The sequence below is a fragment of the Leopardus geoffroyi genome, chromosome D2 (genome assembly GCF_018350155.1).
Source record: "Leopardus geoffroyi isolate Oge1 chromosome D2, O.geoffroyi_Oge1_pat1.0, whole genome shotgun sequence".
Taxonomy (NCBI): Eukaryota; Metazoa; Chordata; class Mammalia; order Carnivora; family Felidae; genus Leopardus; species Leopardus geoffroyi.
This window is the reverse complement of record NC_059334.1, coordinates 72,473,924-72,497,824: the sequence shown is the minus strand read 5'-3', so window position 1 is coordinate 72,497,824 and position 23,901 is coordinate 72,473,924. Positions and strand designations below refer to the sequence as shown.

General features: G+C 35.4%; 1 protein-coding gene across 2 annotated transcripts in view; it reads right to left on the bottom strand.

Annotated features, from left to right (window-relative positions):
• Positions 1 to 23,901, bottom strand: part of ATRNL1 (attractin like 1) — a 784,731-nt gene that overhangs the window by 716,410 nt on the left and 44,420 nt on the right. For both annotated transcript variants that reach the window (XM_045439061.1, XM_045439062.1), the window contains exons 6-7: positions 9,543 to 9,717; positions 5,078 to 5,165 (exon numbers count right to left, since the gene is read on the bottom strand). In XM_045439061.1, coding sequence (XP_045295017.1) covers positions 5,078 to 5,165; positions 9,543 to 9,717 — 263 coding nt within the window. The remainder of the gene's footprint in view (positions 1 to 5,077; positions 5,166 to 9,542; positions 9,718 to 23,901) is intronic.

Below are 23,901 nucleotides of genomic sequence, written 5' to 3'. Positions count from 1 at the left end.
AATAAAGAGCATCTAAGAAAAACACACAGCTAATATTAATACTTAATGGTGAAAGACTGATGCTTTCCCACTAAGGTCAGGAACAAGACAAAGATGCCCAATTTGCCACTTATATTCAACACTGCAGTGGAGGTTTTAGCCAAAGCAAAGAAACAAAAAAAAATGAACACAGGCATCCACATTGGAAAAGAAGTAAAATATTTCTGTTCATACATTATATGAACTTGTATACAGACAATCCTAAGAAATAAAAAATAATAATTAGAAAAAATATTAGAGCTAATAAATGAATTCAGTAACACTGCAGAATACAAAATCAACGTACAAAAAAAATCTATTATATTTATATACACTTTAAATGAACAATCCAGGGGCGCCTGGGTGGCTCGGTTGGTTAAGCAACCAACTTCAGCTCAGGTCATTATGTCACAGTTTACAAGTTCAAGCCCTGGTTGGGCTCTGTGCTGACAGCTCAGAGCCTGGAGCCTGCTTCAGTTTCTGTGTCTCCCTCTCTCTGTGTTCCCCCTCCCCCTACTCATGTTCTGTCTCTCTCTCAAAAATAAAATATAAAAAAAATAAAAAAACATTAAAAATATTTTTTTAAAAATTGTGATTGATAAAAATTTGTCTTAGTAAATAAATCATAAACATTTTTAAAACATGAACAATCCAGAACTGAAACTATGTAAACAATTCCATTTACAAAAGCATCAAAAAGAAAACACTTAGAAATAAATTTAACAAAAGAAATTACAAACTTATTTTTACAGATTTTATCTTGAAGTAATCTCTATACCCAGTGTGGCGCTCGAACTCACAACCCGAAGATCAAGAGTCACACACTCCACTGACTGAGCCAGGCAGGCACCTTAAAAGAAATTACAAATTTAAACTCTGAGGGGCGCCTGGGTAGCTCAGTTGGTTGAGTGACCGACTTCGGCTCAGGTCATGATCTCACGGTCCGTGAGTTTGAGCCCCGCGTCGGGCTCTGTGCTGCCAGCTCAGAGCCTGGAGCCTGCTTCTGATTCTGTGTCTCCCTCTCTCTCTGTCCCTCCCCAACGCGTGCTCTGTCTCTCTCTGTCTCAGAAAATAAACATTAAAAAAAAATTTTTTTTTAAGAAAAAAAAAACAAATTTAAACTCTGAAAGCTACAAAGCATTGTTGAAAATAATCTTTAAAGATCTAAATGAATGGAAAGATATCTCATGTTCATAGATCAAAAACTTAATGTAGTTAAGATGGCAATCTACACATTCAGTGCAATCTTTACCGAAATCCTGGAGGGCTTCTTTGTAGAAACTGACAAGTTGATTCCAAAAGTCACATGCAATTGCAAAGAACCCAAAATATCCAAACAATCTTAAAAAAGAAGGGGTGCCTCGGTTAAGCGTCTGACTTCAGCTCAGGTCATGATCTCACAGCTAGTGGGTTCAAGCCCCGCACCAGGCTCTGAGCTGTCAGCATCTCCCTCTCTCTCTGATCCTGTCTCTCCCTCTCTCTCTCTCTCTCTCTCTCTCTCTCTACTCCTCCCCTACTTGCATTCTCTCTCAAAAAATGAATAAACGTTAAAAAAAACTTTTTTAAAGAATATAATTGGAGGACTCACACTTTTTGATTTCAAAACTTACTATGAAGGAAAAGTAATCAAGACAGTATGCTACAGGCATAAAGTCAGGCATATAAGTCAATAGAAATGAGAGTCCAGAAATAAATCCATACATCTAAAGTCAAGTGATGCTTGGCAAGAGGGCCAATACCATTCAGGGAGAAAGAATAGCCTCTTCAACAAATGGTATAAAGAGAAATAGTCAACATGAAAAAGAGAGAACTTGAACCCTTACTGCATACCATGTACAAAACCTAACTCAAAATGGATCAAAAAAAAAAAAAAAAAAAAAGACATGAATGTAAGCACCAAACCATAAAACTCTTGAAAGAAACATGAGGTAAATCTTCATAACCTTGGATTTGGTAAATGGATTCTTAAATATAACAACAAAACACAAGCAACCAAAGAAAAACAATAATAAATTGGATTTCATCGAAATTAAAAAACTTTTAGGTTTCAAAAGACACTGCTCACAAAGGAAAAATATCTGCGAATGATGTATCTGATAAGGAACTTGTACCTAGAATATATAAATAACTCTCACTTCTCAATAATGAAAAGACAAATAATCCAATTAAAAATGGGCAAAGGACCTGAATATACATTTCTCCACAGACTACACAAATAGGCAATAAGCACACGAAAAGATGACCCACATCATTAGTCAACAGAGAAACAGAAATCAAAACAAAACGAGACACCACTTCACAATGACGAGGATGGCCATGATCAAAATGGTATCAAATAACCAGTGTTAGCAAGGATGCAGAATAACTGGAACCTTTATATATGGCTAGTAGAAACGTAAAATGATACAGCCACGTTGGAAAACAGTTTGGCAATTCCTCAAAAAATTAAATAGAGAGTTAGTATTTGGCCCAGCAATTCCCAAGCCTGTGTATATACCCAAGAGAGATACAAGCATATGTCCACACAAAAATTTATCCATGACCATTCACAGCAGCATTATCATAACAGCCACAAAAGGTGAAAACAACCCAAATGCCCATCAATTGATAAATGAAAAACCCAAATGTAGTATATTCATAAAACAGAATATTATTTAGCCATAAAAATGAAATATGGATACATGCTACAACATGCTTGTCATAAACCATATAGTATACAATTTCATTTATACGCAATGTGCAGAACACACAAACTTATAGAGACAGGAAGTAAATTCATGATTGCTTAAAGCTGGGAAGATGAGGAGGTTTGGGGTGATAGCTAAAGATTACAGGTTTCTTTGTAAGGTAATGAAAATGTTCTAAAACAGAAGATACAACTTTGCAATTTTATGCATATCTGCAAAAGATTGTTGTGTAACTCTGAATAGACTAAAAACCATTCAACTATATACTTTAGATGAGCGAACTGTATGGTATATCAATTATATCTCAAAAGCTGTTACCAAAAATATGATATAAATCAAAAACTAAAATTAAAAACCAAAATTAAAAGAAAAAAGCATTTATATTACACACATATATATACACTTAGTTTTTATTTTATCTTTAAAACATGCACATGCAAAAAAAAAAAAAAAGAGTAGCAGTTTATTCTTTACATTGCTTCTGTAAATTTCCTTAACTAAGCACAGAAAATAGGTCAGTTCTCATTTGAAAGTCCTAGTCACACACCACAAAATACATGAATCTTTTTTTGTTCAAAACAAAAACCAGTTAAGTAGCCTATCATTTTAATCATACTAAATTCATGAATTACACGAATACATAAAATAACTGAGTATGATGCAATCCCTATCAAAATCTCAATGACATTTTTGGAGAAATAGAATAATCTAAAAATTCATACGGAATCTTAAGTGACCCTGAAGAAGCAAAACAAACATGCAAAACAAGACCAAACATGGAGGTCTCATACTTCCTCATTTCAAAACTTACTACAAAACTACAGTAGTTAAAATAGTGTAAAATTGGCAAAAACACAGACACAAATCAAAAGAATAGAGAGGCCAAAAATACACCCTTGCACATATGATGAAATGCTTCTCAACAAAGGTAGGTGCCAAGACCATTCAGTGAGGAAAAGATAGTCAGTCTTTTTAACAAATGGAGCTGGGAAAACAGAATATTAACATACAAAAGAATGAAAGTGAACTCTTACCTAACGCTACAAACAACTCAAAATCGATTAAAGACCTAAATATAAAAACTAAAACTTTAGAAACTCTTAAAAGATAACATAGGGAAAAATCTTCCTGACATTGGATTTGACAATGATTTCTTGGATATGACACCAAAAGCCCAGAGAACAAAAGAAATAGATTGAAACTGAACTATGCTAAATTAATTGAACTATGCTAAAATTAAAAACTTTTGTGTATCAAAGAACATACCAACAAAATGAAAAGACTGCCCACAGAATGGGAGAAAATATTTGCAAATCATTGTTCTGAGGAAGGAGTTAATATCTAGAATATATAAAGAACACCTACAGCAACACTTCACACTTTGATGACTACTATCAAAAAAAAAACAAAACAAAACAAATAACAAGTGTGACAAGGATGTGGAGGAATTAGAATCCTGTGCACTGCTGGTGAAAATGTAAAGTGGTGAAGCTGCTATGGAAAACAATATGGCAATTTCCTCAAAAAATTTAAAATACAATTATAATATAGTTCAGCAACTCCTCTTCTGGCTATCTACCAAAAGAATTTAAAGCAGGAACTTAGACAGTTATACATCCATGTTCACAGCAGCACTGTTCACAAGAGGCAAAAAGGTGAAAGCAACCTAAGGGTCTACCAATGGATGAATGGATAAACAAAATGTGGTATATCCATGCAATGGAGTATTATTTAGGCTTAAAAAAGAAGGGTATTCTAACAAATACTACATGGATGAACCTTGAGGACATTATGCTAAGTGAAATAAGCCAGTCAAAAGACAAACACTGTATGATTCCACTTACATGAGATACCTAGAATAGTCAAATTCACAAAGACAAAAGATAGAACAGTGGTTGCCAAGGGCTGGGGAAGAAGGAGATGGGGAGTAACTATTTAATGAGCATTATAGTATCAGTTTTGCAAGATGAGAAAAGGTCTGGAAATAATGGTGATAATGATTGTACAACAATTTGAACGTACTTAGTACCACCGAAACATTTTTAAATGGTTAAAATGGTAAATTTTATATTATGTGTACTTTACTACAATTTTTAAAAAGTGATTAACATGATGACTAGGTATAAAGCAACATACAAAAACTCAACCTTCATTTCTTCTCATGTTTAATAAAGAATTGTACTAAAATCTATTTTTTTACTAAAATACTATATGAGTTTGAGACATTGCAAGTTACTGAGATCCACGATCTATTGTTCTCATTAAGTATTTGAAATAAACGTGAGATTTAGTAATTTTTTTCTCTAAGGTGAACTCTAAAAACAAAACAAAACAAAAAGGAATGGTTAGAATTTAAAAAGCAGGATCCTTACCTGATGTAAAGCAAGAGAGTGTCCATATCTCTGGAGAGGACCCCTTGACAGACTTCCTACATTCCATATACTACTTTCTAAATTGTAACTAAAAGTGAAAAAAGAAAATTATTTTATAAGCTAAGATTCATTTCTGGTTTTTTAATTTGCATACTTTTTTCTCACTTATATTCAAGTATTCATTAAATTCAAAAACAATTATAACTAATAAACTTATAATTTCATGTACCACATTAGAAATTTTTAATAAAGACTCATTCAAGATATACATATGGTAAATTAGAATTCAATCACCTAAATGTGTAATATACATTAACTTGACTAAGCTATTTATTACTGGAATTAATTTGTTCAGTTACCTTTAACAGTTTCAACCAACTGATTAGCCTAAACAATAAGTGAGCTATTCTGCATTTTTAATTTGTTTTTAAAGCCAGCTTTTTCTTTTGAAAATAAAAGAAAATTCTCTCCATATATACAATGGCCATTTGCTTTATTCATTTTTATTCTTTTACACACTCTAAGCTTAGCATTATATAAATTAATTAAGAAGTATTATTTCTATGCCAAAAATAACTTGTTCACAGATCACTTTTTGAAATATAATGAATCTAGTAAGATAGAAGCTTCTCTAAAAATAAGGTACTTATTGGATTACAGGATACAAAAAGAAAATTAATTATTTATGCTACTGGTCTAAAAATATAGATATGAAAAGAGACGTTCCAAACTATGAATCTTAAATGCTTATCTAACAGAACTCCAGTTGTCATCATCATGCTTTACACTCCTATTTCCTCAATTTGCCAAAACGTAAAAAACAAAGCACCTAGCTAAGAAGTGACTAGAACAATGTTTAAGAAGCTCCCTGTCAATTATTATTTCCCCTCTTCTCTGTCTTCCTTCAACTCATCAGAAAAGGTAAGGGAGCTCCCTTCACAAAAAAAATAAAATAAAATAAAATAAAGTCAACCAAAACTTGTCTTCAGGATTATGTTTAACTTATATCCTACCTTGGAGTTATAAAACACACGTGTATGGCATGAATGAGGAAATCGATCAGAACATATCTTCCACAGACTCCTACCTACATCCACCTACCTACCATATCTGCACCCAACACACTTGTTTTCCACTAAGTTACCATAAATTAGGGCTCAGCAAACTATTTAGATGAAGGGCCAGATGGTAAATATTTTAGGCTTTGTGTACCCCACTACATTCGTCTTCCTTTCTTTTCTATAGCTCCTTACAAATGCAAAAACCATTGTTAGCATCTAGGTCCTAGGCCCCTACTTGGCAGTCAGCTGGTACCTGCTATCAATCAACAAACTAAATTTGTGTTTCTGGGGCACTAGATCCCACAACACTCTAGTAGTTCTCCCATCTCTTTCCTATATCACCACTTTCTGGTCTTACTAGATAATTCCCATCAATATAAAAACATGGTGTTACTTTTCCCCACTTATAAAAAAAAATTTTTCTCTTGAAAAGAGAAAAGAGAAAGACTACCCTGTCAGGCTATCACTCCATTTCTTTACTGCCCCATTTCTTCCTTGTCCCTCCCTACACCTCTCTCTACTCTCTCTTCAACTAACTCCAATCAAGCTTTTAAAAACACTGCTCCAGCAAAACCGTTTTTGTTAAAATCAACTTCCTCATGCCAAATCCCTGCCCACTTCTCAGTCTTCCATTTTCCTGGACCCAGTTAATCGTTAGCATTTGACACTGTTAATCAAACCTTCCTCTTCATCTACTGTCTTCAAAGACACCACACCGTTGGTTTTCCTACCTCACTGGCCACTCGTTTCAGTCTCCTCTGATGGTTTCTCCTCTTTTCCCCTGACCTCCTAGTGATATGGTGCCCCAGGCTCAGTTCTTGGTCCTCTTCTCCACCTAAAATTCATTCCCTTGATGATTTCATCCTAACTCAAGCTCTGTTCCTACTCTTCCTCCCAATCCCAGTATATTCATGACTAGACACAGTCTAGTCAAAGCATGCTCATACATTCCCATGACTCCCCAAAAGATCTACAATACCCTACATAATCTCTCCCCCCCCCTCCATTATCCCTGTAATTTCATGCTTCCCTCTCATGCACTCGGTGAAAGTCAAATGGGCCTGCTTGCTGCTGCTTGAACTAAGTAGCTCCCACATTAAGGCTTTTGTCTGGCTCTTTCCCTGCCTCCAGATAACTGCACTGACAATGCCTAACCTCCTTCAAGTCTGTTCATTTATCACCTTTCCCATTTATAACTCTATAACATTTATAACAACTACATTTATAACTCTCTCCTCTTAGGCACTCGCGATTTGCTTATCCTATTTATCTTGCCATCTCTATATATGTGCATACATACAATTTACTTACAGTGTACTTACCTATTATGGTAATTATATATTTTTTCTAATTGCTTGTCATTCCTCACTAACTCCATAAAGATAAGGACATTTATTACGTCCACTGATTTGTCCCAAGTATCAAGCAAAGAGTAAATATTAAAAAGTTTGCTATGCCCATAAATACATGTCAATTCTCACAAATGTCAATGTATATACATTCTATAAAACATTCTAATTTAATACACTAATATAGAACTTTTATATTACTGAACAATTTCATCTTAAAATGTAACATCTATATCTCAATTAAATTCTACAGGAGATAAATCGACTTACGACTGACATTATCACTTCTAAAAACTTACCTACCTACCTACTTACGACTGACATTATCACTTCAAAAACTTACCTACCTACTCCCCTACTTTTTTATAAGTGGGGAAAAATCCTTACCTACAATTGAACTACATTCAGAATAATAAAAATATTCTCAAACTTATGAAAACAGTGATAAGGTCACTTCTAATCTAACACCTCACAGCTTAGTACAAAACTAAACACTGTAAGCAAAAGAGCCAGGTTACAGACAAAATAAAATGTTAAACTATCTGATTCAAATGGGAAATATGTAAGTTTAGGAGAGTATAAAGTAATATTCATCACCTAACTTTAAATATGCTATTAAACTTGTACAGAACACAAACTCTTAAGATTCCCATGTTTCCTTGACAATTATACTCTGTGTTCACAACTCTCCTTTGCAAATATCACAATTCAAAGTTTTACTTTACTTTCATAGGCTTTTTCTTTTCATTAATCATAGTTAATTTACTCCTCGTTTCCACATTTAAATCTTACTATTTCTTCAGGTTCTTTGCATATCTTAACAACTCATTTAATCCCACCAACTCTCCTTCAATTCTTTCTATAATATTTTATCCTTCATATATTGTGATACATAATTCTAATTTTTCATTTAAATATTTACCTATAACTCTTCCTTTCTTTTCTCTCCAGAATTTACTTTATGTTATACTTTAATTTCAATCATAGTCAATCATAGTTTTAAAGCAGTGTCCTCCTAAACTCAGACTTTTTTATAACCCCCAAATTAACAAGGTTAATATTTTCAGTGCCTAGGGCTGCCAGATAAAATATAGGATGCTCAGTTAAATCTGAATTTCAGATAAGCAACCAACAATTTTTTAGTATGACTCATGCAATATTTGGAACAAAAACAAAAATACATATTTTAAAAATTATATATATATTGCATATTGCAAAGGGCCTACATATAATAACAAATTATTCATTGTTTATCTGAAATTCAAGTTTAACTAGGTGTCCTGTATATTTCTCTGCTGAATCTGGCAACCCAACTGGGTACACACTACTATACTATACTGTCCAAGGTCAGTTTGATTGACTGGTTGATGCCCAAGTTGTACCAGTTATAACTATTACAAGTATCACCCTTGAAAACAATGATAATCAAATTATTCTATTTCCTCTTTTATTCTATTAATAGATGGTCAATAAAATATAATCACCAGCTGAAAAAAATCAGATAAACCTGCCATCATATGATTCCTCATATCATCTAATCATGCAGAGGATAATCTCTATTGAGCCAACAGTAAATGAATGATATACTTTATAATACTGGCACTGTTTTTCCCAAAAGCTTCTAAGGTAAATGCAAAGTAAAAGTTCAGGTAAATTAAAATTTACAGAACAAACTGAAAGCATTTTTATACAAGCAATTACACTTCATTCTCAAAAAATAAAAGGTGGCAGGATTCATAATATCTAATACAGGCATGGTCCCCTACTTATTTGAAGTTAATATTTTCATACTCAGAATTTGTTAAAAGGACTCTCTAGAGAGGTAATGAAATTTCAATACAAATAATTAACTATATGCACAATGGCAAATAATTAACTATGGATATATTGAGTTCATATATTCTCAAATCAGTCCCATGTAGCAAACAGATACTAGCACTAATATAACCACTTATAAATTTGGACAGCAATAAAATATTTAGGATAGGCCTTATTACCAAAAAGAACTGGCTTAAAAAAAAAATAGATTATGAACATTTGAAAAAAAAAACTTACTTCAGGACCATTTGAAAAGAACTGTAGTTAAAAGTATATCCACCAATCACCCACATAAATTTCCCATATAAAACTGCTTTATGGGAAGCCCGACCTACAGAAGGACTGAAGGGTTTAACATTTGGTAGAATCCAGTAAGATTCAGTAGAAGGAACATTCAAAGAACAATCAGGACCTATTAAAAAAAATCAAACACAATGCATTAAACAAAGACCTTAGATTATAGAAACAAAATATACGGATTAAGAGAATTTAAGAAATCAATGCTCATGATACTGATAAATATAATGTGCATGACAAATGGTCTGAAATATAAGTTACAGGAAAAATTCTAAGAGCAAATGTAATGCCTACAGGTGAAAAAAATTCACATACCAGACATACATACCATAGCCTAAAAGAATGATTTAAATACTATAAAATCTCATATTTACTTTATTTTTGCTAGTAGAATATTAGACTGCAAAACAATGTACTCAAATCCCAGTTTGGTCACTGACTGCAAGTGTGACCTTGGACAGGTCTGTTTACCTCTCCTGTCATCAATCCTTCATCTATAAAGATGAAACAGAAATAACAGTCTATTCCCTAAAGGTTATTATACACATCTAATTTTTTTTTATTTTTTTTTTCAACATTTATTTTTGGGACAGAGAGAGACAGAGCATGAACGGGGGAGGGGCAGAGAGAGAGGGATACACAGAATCGGAAACAGGCTCCAGGCTCTGAGCCATCAGCCCAGAGCCTGACGCGGGGCTCGAACTCACGGACCGCGAGATCGTGACCTGGCTGAAGTCGGACGCTTAACCGACTGCGCCACCCAGGCGCCCCTAATTTTTTAAAAGACTGTAGAAATGAAAGCATTTATAATGTGTAAACCATTAGACAAATATAAAAATAAAAATTATATTTTCTTTGTATTTTTATTAAGAACAACCAAAATTTGTATCAGGGAGACTTAATGTCCTCAAACAGAAAAAAAAATATTATGCATAGTAAAATAAAAACTATTAATAAGTGCAGGATAAATTAAATACTTTAAGTTGAAAGTACTGCCTTTACCTATCCATATTCATGATATTACTCATGAGTCTTAATTTCCTCATCTGTAAAATGTAGACTAGCCTTGATCAGGTTTCCCAAACTTAAGTAATGGAAGGAATGCTCCTAAAGGAAATATATTTTCACCAAACTTAGAGGAGCTCATAAATCATTTTAATTCTAATAAAACTAAAATACACTCAAACAAAACTAGATATAAACTCTATTTGAAGTTCTTTTGTAAATATAAAACCAACAAAAATTTATAAATTATATACAAAAAAATGTATAAAACCAATAAAATTTATGTCTACCTAATAAGATGGGTGACACTGTTTTGCTCAAAGTAAATCATCGGTCCCAAGTTGAAGATGATATAATTATAGCACCTTTTTTTAAAAAATGTTTATTTTTAAGAGAGCACAAGCAGGGGAGATACAGAGAGATGGGAGACAGAGGGTCCTCCGAAACAGACTGTATTGACAGCAGAGAGCACGACATGGGGTTCAAACTCATGAACCATGAGATCATGACCTGAGCTGAAGTCAGACACTCAAATGACAGAGCCACCCAGACGCCCCTATTACAGTACCTTTTTAACATAACTGTAGCATACCTGTATTATTTTGACATAATTCTCCCATCACTTTTTTTCCTTTACCTTTTATAAATCTTAAGTTCATACAATATGGCATTTTATCATGGTCACAAAAGCATCAAAACCCTTCAGCGATATTCTTTTTAGCCTATAATAAGTGATACTACTTGGTCCCAATCAGTAGTCCACAGGAATGCTGACACTGCAATCAAGTGACATTTTTACTCAATTATGAGATCAATCTCTTGCCTTAAATTTGTTAATACCAAAAAGTTTTAGGTTATCTTGAACCACAAATTTTTTAAACTTCCAAACAGAACCTGATTTAAGAAACATTAACCTATACAGTTTCCTATTTGTGCACTCACCCCATGCATTCATTTATTCATCTTCAAAGCCCTTTTCATTTTTTAAGATTTTGGTTTTTGTTTTTATTTATTTATTTTGAGAAAGAGAGAACGCGTGAGAGGGGCAGAAACAGAGAGAGGGAAAGAGAAAGAATCCCAAGCAGGCTCCACACTGTCAGTGCAGAGCCCCATGCAGGGCTCAAACTCATGAACTGTGAGATCATGACCTGAGCCCAAACCAAGAATTAGAAGCTTAACCAACTGAGCCACTCCAGCGCCCCTCATCTTCAAAGTACTTTTCAATGCTCACGTGCTAGGAGTGTATTTTTCAGGTACAAACTAAGTAGCAGTCTAGATTATCTCTTTGATAATGACATAATCTTTTAATGAGATACAGAAAACATTACTATTTCTGAGTGCAAAGACCATGAACTATTCCTTGGTAATTCAAGAAATTTAAGGAACACACTGCCGTCAAAAACATTTTTTAAGTCCAATTCTAAATCACTTAGAATTCATTTAATTCAGGTTGGCAAACAACAACCTGTGAGCAAAATCCAGCCCCATACTGTTTTTGAAAATAAAGTTTTATTAGAACATATCATGCTCAGGGCTCCTGCATGGCTCAGCTGGTTGGGTGACCGACTCTTGATAGCGGCTCAGCTCATGTTCTCACACCGTCTGGGTCCGTGTATATAAGCCCGGCATCAGGCTCCGCACTGACAGCACACAGCCTGTTTGAGATTCTCTTTCCTTCTCTCTCTGTCCCTCGCCCACCCACTCTCTCTCTCAAAAAAATAAATGAACTTAGAAAAAAAAAAAAAAGAAGATAGCATGCTCATCCATTTAAGTGTCATCTATGACGGCTTTTGCACTAGTAAAGTTGAGTACTTACAACACAGATCATGTGGCCTGCAAAGCTAAAAACTGCAGAAAAGGTTGCCAGTCTCTAATGAGATCATATGGACATTATATATCAATAATGTATCCACTGGTATGAATTTTTATATCTTGTTTTCTCAAAAAGGAAACATAATTTTTTAAAAATCATGTAAGTCAGAAATAATAAAGCAAATAGGGTAAAATGTTAACAATAGATGAATGTGGGAAAAGGGCATTTGGACGCTTTTTTGTATTATTCTCATTCTTGCAACTTTTCCATAAATTTGAAATCTTTCTAGTATATGTGCTGCCGAAGCAAGCACAAAATTCTTTCTAAATAAAAACTTAAAAACAGTCTCTACCACCTAAAGGCACTGAGTTGGGAGCAGCAAATAATACCCAGGTATTACTTGGCAAAGGGTCTGATAAAGAGTAACAGCAGGTAAAATTCTTAAGAGAGTCAGGAATACATTTAAAGCAGTCATATGTTTACGAAAACTGCACTAAAGCAAAATATTTCAGAGCAGGTTTGTGGCAGGCTGACTAATGGCCCCTAAAGATATCGAGGTCCTAATCACTGGAACCACTGGAATGTTCCCTTATCTGGCAAAAGGGACTTGGAAGATATGATTAAATTAGGAATCTTGAGCTAGGCAGTTTGTCCTGGATTATCTAAGCAGGCTCTAAATATAATCACAAGTGTCCTTACAAGACAGCAGCTCTGAATACAGAAGAAGAGAGCAATGTGACCACTGAAGCCAGATGCTGTGCCGCAAGCTCTGAAGATGGAGGAAGGGAGCTGGAAAAGTCAAGGATACAGACTTTTTTCCCAGAGCCTCTAGGAGGTATGTGACCCTGTCAACGCAGAGACTTTAGCCCAGTGAAACTGATTCCAGGCTTCTTACCTCAGAATGGCAGGAGATTAATAAATATGCATTATTTTAGGACATGAGGTTTATGGTAATTTGTTACAGCAGGTACATGAAACTAATACCCATAACTTTATTTATTTATTTATTTATTTATTTATTTATTTATTTGTTTATTTGTTTAATATAGAAAAGAGTTTTTAATTTTACTCAGTTATCTAAAATATCTGATTTTCTACACAAAATAGCAGTCAAAATTCTTCCTATCTTTGTTACTACCATATCTTATGTAACTTCCAGCAATTATTGGAAGTAATGGCCCATAGCCAAATTCTATTGATTATTTTGATCTAAATGAGTAAGCTTATAAATAGAATGAGATTTATGAATATGGCTTAAAAGTTTAAGGAAAGTTAGATGTCTTAATTTGTAGCTTTCTGCATTCGATAGTAAAATGATTTATGAATACTAATTTAAAACACAAATAACTATGAAGAAACACAAATAACAAATAACTTTATACACACAAACGGCTTCACCGTCCATTAAAAATCTAATGGTGATATTTACAATTTAAGGCCCTCCAAGGCTCCCTTTTTTATAAAAATATATCCATAAAAAATTCTCTATCTACCACTTCCCAATGTGATCCCTTATGCAACCTCACTGCATCAACTCTCCCTGCCTAACCCGTCTCTATCAATATGGGAATCTCCTCAAGGTAAACACATCTCAGCTGTCTTGAAAAGAAAGTAATAAACTAATTCACATTACGGTAGGGATTTTATAAAGATTTAATATGCTACCACTCCTCCAGGTTATATGTCATTTAATAATCCATAGAGCATAAATGAATTTCTAATGCTGTAACTTTAGGCATCAGTAGCAGGCTGCTGAGAGATTTTTGAGGGGGAAAGGCTATTCTGTAATCATAGGGGGTAGAATTACACTCTGATCCCTCCCAAATGTGTATCTCCAGCCCCACAATTTCCTCTTGAATCCCAGACTCTAAGGCAAACTCCCTCCATGACATCTTCACTTGGATGTCTAATAATCCTCTCAAACTTAACATGTCCAAAATTCATTCTTCCCTCTCAAATCGGCTCCTTCACCAGCGTTTTACCATCTTAGTAAACGGCACTCCCATTTACTGCCCTGCTCAGGGCAAACACCGTGGTGCTATTCTTGAGTTCTCTCTTCCCCCCACACTCCATATCCATCCATCGACAAATTCTGGACTGACTTCACCAGGTGTGCAGGTGTGCAGCCTTTCCAATTAGTATAATATGGAGATGTTTCAATCTAAGTAGATGCTGCCTCAAGTACCCAGCCTTCCCTTCGCGTTCCCCTAGCCCCTGTGCTGAGATGATCAACACTTCTCTACTTAACAACTAAAGGAATGATGCTTGGCACAGCATGGCTCATCCGGGATCTTGCTTCAGACCCAAAAGCAATACCATTTTGACTGGCTGGTGACTAAGTGTCTGTACACCTCACCAGTTATAAATGTCTTTAAATTCTGTCACTCCGCCTGCAGACCAACTACCAATTCCTTCATTTACAACTACCGTCCTAGTCCGAGCCCCCATGTACTCACCTGGACTATTTGGAACAGCAGTCTCTAAACCGGTCTCCTCATTTCCATTCTGGTTCCCTTCCTACACATTCAACTCTCCACAGCACAACCAGAATGATTAAAATATAAATCCACTTCTATCATTTTCCTACTCAAAATCCTTCAATGGTTTCCCATCATACTTCAAATAAAATAAAAAGTCCCTAATATGGCCTACAACCCCTATATGACTGGCCTCAGTATACACTTACTGAATGAATGAATGAATGAATGAAAATAACGTAAGAGCTAAAAAAAAAAAAAAAAGATTAAAAGCATGAGCTATGGGGCACCTGGGTGGCTCAGTGGGTTAAGCATCTCGCAATTCATGGGTTCAAGCCTCATATCAAGCTCCACATTGTCAGTGCCTGTATGGGATTCTCTCCCACTCCCTTTCTCTTTGCCACTCCCCTGCTCTGTCTCTCAAAATAAACTGAAAATATTAAAAATTTTAAAAAAGCATGAGCTATGAAGTAAAACTTAGCTTTCCAACTTACTAGGTATGAAACCCTGGGCAAGTTACTTAACTTCTTCAAGCTTCAGTTTAACCAGGGAGACTATACCTGAAAGAGCCTGGGTTTCTGACAAGATAAAGAGAGATTATACTTGATATTCAATAGTACACTAGAAGCATCCTAATAGCAATCCTATTCGTATTAAGTCAATCCCCTCATTCTATTAAGAAAACTAAGTATAATTCAGGCAAATCAAGTTAATGAAGCCTAGTGTTATTAGATACTATAAATATATGTGTCAAAAAAAAGGAAAATTACAAGTGAAAAGTCCCTATAACCCCAAGTAAATCAAACAGAGAAATAATTACAAAAACAAAACCTAGAATAAAGAACTACAAGGTTTTTAAAGTTTTTCCAAAGTATTCCATACTACCAAATTATATTCTTTCTTCCTTTCCAAAGTATTTGAATTATTCTGCACTGGAAAACTTTTTCTAAAGGAATCTATCTCTGATTTTATAGTGGAAACCAATACAAAAAATACATATTTGTTTTACACAAATGAATTTTATAAAATAACTTTGTTTCCACAAAGAAAAATTTTAAAGTCTTCAGGTGCATGAAACAGCAACTCCCCAAAGATCACCCAAATTTATGAACAGAATTATATACTATTTTTGACATTACTAGAAAACCTGTAATTATTATGTACAAAGATTCAGAAAGAAAAACATAACAGTAAAATTTACCTCCCCCGGTAAGGAGGGAGATGAGTTGTTCCCTACTAATAAATAACTTAATAGCACTCTTTGATTTCTAAAAACAAGAATTACTTTGAGTAGAGATTCTCTATATCATTTAAGTCCAGAAAGGAAACCAAAAAGTCATAAAGTAAGGGATTTTCAGGGGAAAAAGTAGTCTTGCTCTAGAGTTTTGGGCTTCTTCTTGATATACTTTTAGCTCATACTTTTAATTCATATTTAATCTAGGCCATCATGAAAAAAACATTTTACCATTAAGGCGATACATATTTAAAGGGCCAAATTATATTTCTTTTCTTTTTTCAGTTCTCAATTAAAAACATTAAATAAATGCTGCTAACTTTGAACTATATCAAATGCAGATTAAGCCAAATTTCTATCAATAAATATATTGCAAATACCACTTTTGGCATTTTAAATAAAGCTAATAATAGAAATATTGTATACAAACATATATAATGCCCTTTAAAAGTATCTCTAGTGTAGTATATCAACTAGATTTCTTTAGTTATAAGCCAAAGAAACTAGTGTTGGCTAGCTTGAGGAAAATGGGAATTACTGGAGAAATTCAGAAAATTTCAAAATGAAGCTAAAAAATCAAGTTTAGAATAGGCAGGTATCCGGATTTATCATCCCATGAAGACTACTCTCACTACATGAAAGACAATTTCTCAAAAAGAAATTGGATTGCTAATAGAAAAGGGAAAATATGCTGAGAAGGGAGATTTTAAGAGAGGTGTATGTAACTTACTGTAATCATTCCAGAAATAATTTTATGACTTAGTATGTGTACTGAATCTGAAGTTTCTCCAACAAAAGGCAAAACAAGATAACAATAGTGCAAGAGTCCAATCTTCCAACATCACTGGAAAATCTGATTTTGTTTCAGTACACAAAGTATTCTAAACATTTTCTAGACCCATAAAACCAATCTCCAAAAGCCAGGCATGAATTTTAGGGCATTTTAAATGTCTACAGCTGTTCTGACAATATTTTAATTTTGTAGGACAATTAATCGTGTGAGTGGTAATCATTACATTACTGTGGTTCCAAGAATATCTGGTTCTCACAACTTAGGTCAATGATGCTATTTTAATATAGAAAGGAACCGTCCTGTTAACAAAGAACAGTGAGGGGCGGGGCGGGGGAGAGGGGAAAATGGGAGATGTGCATTGAGGAGGGCACTTACTGGGATGAGCATGGGGTGTTGTATGTAAGCGATGAATCACGGGAATCTACCCCCAAAACCAAGAGCACACTGTATACACTGTATATTAGCCAACTTGACAATAAGTTATATTTAAAAATGAATAAATAAATAAAAATTAAAATTAAAAAAACAAAGAACAGTAGTTTCCAACTTATTATTTTGAGTTGTGGAAGGCCTAAAACAAAGTTTTACAGACTTTGGTTCTGAGCAGTTGAAAATGACTAATACAGAATTAGCTAGCATTGAAAACAGGACTTGTTTATTCTACTTGTCTAAGTCACAGACAATAACATAAGTGGATGTAAGCTTTTCAACATCAGGTAAATTTCTATAAGGAAGAAACCTATATGTTTAGCACAGAATATCCCATGAACTGTGTTGTGACTCATAGCTCAGTCTGTTCTATTCTCTTTCATACTCATCTTCCTGGTGATCTCATCTGATTTCATGGCTTTAAGTATCATCAGTAGTTTCCAATTTACTATTTTAAGCCCCAAATTTATAGCTACAGTACAGACCTCCTCCCCAAACCCCAACTGCCTCTTCAACATCTTCCCATAGATGCCTAAAAGACACCTTAAACTCCACATACAAAATCAAACTAATTTTCCTCCTAAAATCTTCTTCATATCAGTTGATGACAACTCCACCTTACTCTACGGTCAAAAAAATCTTAAAGTCACTCTGACTCTTTTCATTCTTTTACCCCCTCCCATATCCAATTCATCAGCAAATCTTATTAACCCTGCTTTAAAATTACATTCAGTATTCATGCCATTCTTATCCCCTCCACTGCCTGCCCCCAGTACTATCACCTCTCATCTATATTACAATTATAATAGTAACCTATTAACTGGTACTCTGCTTCCAGTCTATTCTCAATTAGAAGTCAAGTTATATCAATCTTCTGCTCAAAATTCTTCAGTGGCTGGCTCCCCATTTCACTTAAGGTAAAAGTCAAAATCCTTACAATGCCTCTCAACGCTAAGACATAGCTGATCTGGCTCCATTCTTCACATATCTCCATCACTCCAACAACCCCTGAGCCCCATATCCCCAAGTCATCTCCCTTTGTTCTGTAATTTCTCTAAGCTCGTATCTGACTGATCTCTCCCTCAGTAATTCAATTCCAGCACACCGGCCTTTTTGCTGGTCCTCAAACCCAATGAGCATGTTAAGTTAGAAACTTAGCACCTTTGTACTGACTATTCCCTCTGACTGGAATGTTCTTCTAAATATCTATGTAGCTAATTCCCTCATTTTTATCAAGTCTTTGCTCAAATGTGACCTTCTCAGTAAAGCCTAACCTGACCACTCTACTTTAAATTGTAATTCCCATTCCAAAACCAGAGACCCCACTAAAAAGAACTACAGACCAATTTCCCTGATGAACATGGATGCAAAAATCCTCAACAAGATAGTAGCTAACCGGATCCAACAATACATTAAAAAAATTATTCACCACGACCAAGTGGGATTTATACCTGGGAGGCAGGGCTGGTTCAATATCCGCAAAACAATTAATGTGATTGAACACATCAATAAAAGAAAGGACAAGAACGATAGGATCGTCTCAACAGATGCAGAGAAAGCATCTGACAAAATACAGCATCCTTTCTGGATAAAAACCCTCAAGAAAGTAGGGATAGAAGGAGCATACCTTGAGATCATAAAAGCCATGTATGAACAACCCAACGCTAATACCATCCTCAATGGGGAAAAACTGAAAGCTTTCCCCCTAAGGTCAGGAACAAGACAGGGATATCCACTCTCGCCACTGTTATTCTACACAGTATTGGAAGTCTTAGCCTCTGCAATCAGACAACACAAAAAAATAAAAGGCATCCAAATCGGCCAGGAGGAGGTCAAACTTTCACTCTTCGCAGATGACACGATACTCTATATGGAAAACACAAAAGATTCCACCAAAAAACTGCTAGAACTGATTCGTGAATTCAGCAAAGTTGCAGGATATAAAATCAATGCACAGAAATCAGTTGCATTCCTATACACCAACAATGAAGCATCAAAAAGAGAAATCAAGGAATCAATCCCATTTACAGTTGCACCAAAAACCACAAAATACCTAGGAATAAATCTAACCAAAGAGGTGAAAAGTCTACATGCTGAAAACTATAGAAAGCTTATGAAAGAAACTGAAGACACAAAAAAATGGAAAAATTCCATGCTCTTGGATAGGAAGAACAAATATTGTTAAAATGTCGATACTACCCAAAGCAATCTATATATTCAATGAGACCCCTATCAAAATAACACCAACATTCTTCACAGAGCTAGAACAAATAATCCTAAAATTTGTATGGAACCAGAAAAGACCCCGAACAGCCAGAGCAATCTTGAAAAAGAAAACCAAAGCTGGAGGCATCACAATCCCGGACTTCAAGCTATACTACAAAGCTGTAATCGTCAAGACAATATGGTACTGGCACAAGAACAGACACTCAGATCGGTGGAACAGAATAGAGAACCTAGAAATGGACCCACAAACATATGCCCAATTAATCTTTGACAAAGCAGGAAAGAATATCCAATGGAATAAAGACAGTCTCTTCAGCAAGTGGTGCTGGGAAAACTGGACAGCAACATGCAGAAGAATGAACCTGGACCACTTTCTTACACCGCACACAAAAATAAACTCAAAATGGATGAAAGACCTAAATGTAAGACAAGAGCCATCAAAATCCTCGAGGAGAAAGCAGGCAGGCAAAAACCTCTTTGATCTTGCCTGCAGCAACTTCTTACTCAACTGGGACCTCATCAAAATAAAAAGCTTCTGCACAGCAAAGGAAACAATCAGCAAAACTAAAAGGCAACTGACAGAATGGGAGAAGATATTTGCAAACAACATATCAGATAAAGGGTTAGTATCCAAAATCTATAAAGAACTTATCAAACTCAACACCCAAAAAAACAAATAATCCAGTGAAGAAATGGGCAAAAGACATGAGTAGACACTTCTCCGAAGAAGACATCCAGATGGCCAACCGACACATGAAAAAATGCTCAACATCACTCATCATCAGGGAAATACAAATCAAAACCACAATGAGATACCACCTTACACCTGTCAGAATGGCTAACATTAACAACTCAGGCAACAACAGATGTTGGCGAGGATGCGGAGAAAGAGGATCTCTTTTGCATTGTTGGTGGGAATGCAAGCTGGTGCAGCCACTCTGGATCACTCTGTAATCTGTCTCTCCTAGCTTGAAATGTCAGCTCCACAAGGATCCTTGTCTTCTTTGTTCCACGACACATCCTTAAGACATAGAATAGTGCCTAGCACTTAGAAGCTCAAAAAAAAATTTGTTACATAAATGAATTAGTTAATAAATCTTGTTATATATACATTCTCAGTGCTACCTTTGCTTTTATTGACTTGCAAAAAATAGAATCTGTTGATTTTGCAAGTGGGAAGAATGAACTAAAAGAATTTAATCTAGTAAACTATCACTAAAGTTAAATAGAGAGATCATGTTTATTATTATTAAATTTAAAGGCAAATGTAAGCTATCCTGTGAATTTCTTCAAGGTGCAACCTATACTCTCATATTACTCATATACTATCCTAAAGTAACTGAGCATATCCTAGTATGTTACATGACTAACCCAGAAAAAAAAAACTCCACAATAAAATGTTCATGAGTTTAAAATATATTTTTCTAAAACAAAATTATCAAATTTTTACAAGTTGAACAAAGCCATGTAGTTTAAGTGTATGTTCTGGTAGTCAATACCGCCACCCACTGGCAAATGTTAAAATCTAAAGCCAAAGGATTGAAGAAAATAGAATCCAAGAACCACATGCTCAAATTCAGTTGTTGTTAATATTTAAAATTACTTTTTATAAATCAAGTAAATTACATAACTTATTGTAATACTAGTCTTCTAAAACATTCATACTTGAATGTCCACATATCATTAAACTAGCAAACTAATACATTTCTAATTCATTCATTCAGCCAACAACAAAAAACTTGAATGCCTACTACATGTCAAGCTCTATAATATGTACTGGGGGACACGCAAAGGTGATCTAAACATAATCATTTTTCACTTCACGGAGCTTACACTCCAATAGGAAAGAAAATCAAAACATCACACAAACATAAATGAGATAAATACTATAAATTAAAAAGGTAGAGTTCTATGAAAACATATAACAGGAGTATCTAACCTGGTCTTAGAAGGTTAATGGGGTGAGGTGTTCTAGCATGAAGTTCTAAAATAAGAAAGGCCTTGAAATACAAAGAAGCATGAAAGAAACTGAAAAAAGTCCAAATAGAGTATGACTTTAAATAAAGAATCAGAGGCATTATAAAAAACTATCAAATTACATGATTTATATAGATATTATCTTTTAATCAAAAATTTAAAGGCTTAAAACAACAAACTCCAATCCTTACATTAGAACTATGTCTGAACTGAACTGAAAAAGAATATTGAAAACATAAGAATATCCTAAAAAACATTTAAAAGGCTGGAACAATAGGATTAAGGAGGACATTGTGGAATAGGAAAGGAACATCACAGGAACAATTTTTTTTAATTTTTTTTTTACGTTTATTTATTTTTGAGGGGCGCCTGGGTGGCTCAGTCGATTAAGCAGCCGACTTCGGCTCAGGTCATGATATCGCAGTCCGTGAGTTCGAGCCCCGCGTTGGGCTCTGTGCTGACAGCTCAGAGCCTGGAGCCTGTTTCAGATTCTGCGTCTCCCTCTCTCTGACCCTCCCCCGTTCATGCTCTGTCTCTCTCTGTCTCAAAAATAAATAAACGTTAAAAAAAATATTTATTTTTGAGAGGCAACAGAGACAGAGCATGAGATGGGGAGAAGCAGAGAGAGAGGGAGGCACAGAATCTGAAGCAGGCTCCACGTTCTGAGCTGTCAGCACAGAACCTGACACAGGGCTCGAACCCACAAACCACAAGATCATGACCTGAGCTGAAGTCAGACGCTTAACCAACTGAGCCATCCAAGCACCCCAGTTGTTTTTTTTTAAATGCTTATTTATTTTTCAGAGAGAGTGCGCAGGGGTGCAGGGGAGAGGGAGGGACACAGAGTGCAGGGTGGGGACAGAGGATCTGAAGCGGGCTCCTACTGACAGCAGAGAGCCCAATGTGGGGCTCAAACTCACAAACCATGAGATCATGACCTGAGCCAAAGCTGAACACTCAACCGACTGAGCCACCCAGGCACCCTGGGAACAACTTTTAAATGGTTAAGTAATGGTCTTATATACAAAGATGGTGACCTATTTTTCATGTCTGTAAAACAGGGGGAAAAATGTCTTGTGTAGTGTATTAGGAAAAAAAGATGCTAAAGCCTGCGGGTTTATCTTTTTAACCTGTCTACTCCCACCATCTATTCCACGTTGCAAGGCTTTTCTGAACAGACATAAGAGAACAACTTAGCACACTCCTTGTCACTTATGGCAACAATCTACACTTAAAAACATTTTACTTGGACTTTTTATTTGTTTGAGAGACTCCAATCATTTCAACCCCCCCCTTCCTGTTTGGGGAAATCTTTCATTGTGTGAATTTTGTTCAGACACAGTATCCCTTCACACTACACAAATCAGAAAAGTTAAATTCTCTATTTATGTATCTCCAGGTAGCCAAGGTATGAGTAAGACCCAGCAATAGCCAAACAGATGCTAATAAACAGGACTTGAAATATTCACAAGTGATACAAAGATGTGAGAACACTTTAGAATTCTTTCTATCCATGCCTGAAGCATGTGGTGTCCACAGTAAGTATGCCAGTGGTGGTATCCCAGGGTCCAGTGGAGCGACAGGAATATCTTAAGCTTTCCTGCGGCTTCAACTTTCAGGTAGCTGTGACCTACCCACCTAGCCTTCTGCTGTACCTACCTCTTTCCAACCAAGGTTTTTCTAGCCTTTCATCTTTTTTCAGACCTATTCAGTATCCATCTGTATTAGTTAGGGCACAGAATAGGAAAACCAAAAATAAGTTGCTTAAATAAGCTGAAAGTTACGGGCACCTGGGTGACTCGTTCAAGTTAAGCATCCACCTTCGGCTCAGGTCATGATCTCACGGTTTGTGGGTTCAGGCCCTGCATCGGGCTCTGTGCTGACAGCTCAGAGCCTGGAGTCTGCTTCAGATTCTGTATCTCCCTTTCTCTCTGACCCTCCCCTGCTCACGCTCTGTCTGTCTGTCTCTCTGTCTCTCAAAAATAAACATTAAAAGAAATTTAAAAAATAAAATAAACTAAGCTGAAAGTTAATTTCTCCCTCACGAAATACTCCAGAGGCAAATGGGCAAGTAATGCTGGTTACTAAACTCACTGCCACCTCCCACCGTTTGAAAAGACCTCAATAATCTAAAAGTTCCACACAGCACTTCCACTTCCGTCCTACTGACCTGAACTTAGTACAACAGCCATACTAGCTGCAAGGAAGGCTGAGAAATGTGGTAGCTGGAAGACCATGGGCTGAGCTAAAAACTTGGTGAATTCCATTACTAAAAAGAATGGAAGAATGAATTCTGGGAGACATGGTCTCTGCCATAACTTTCCAGTAACTGCCTTTTCTGCTGG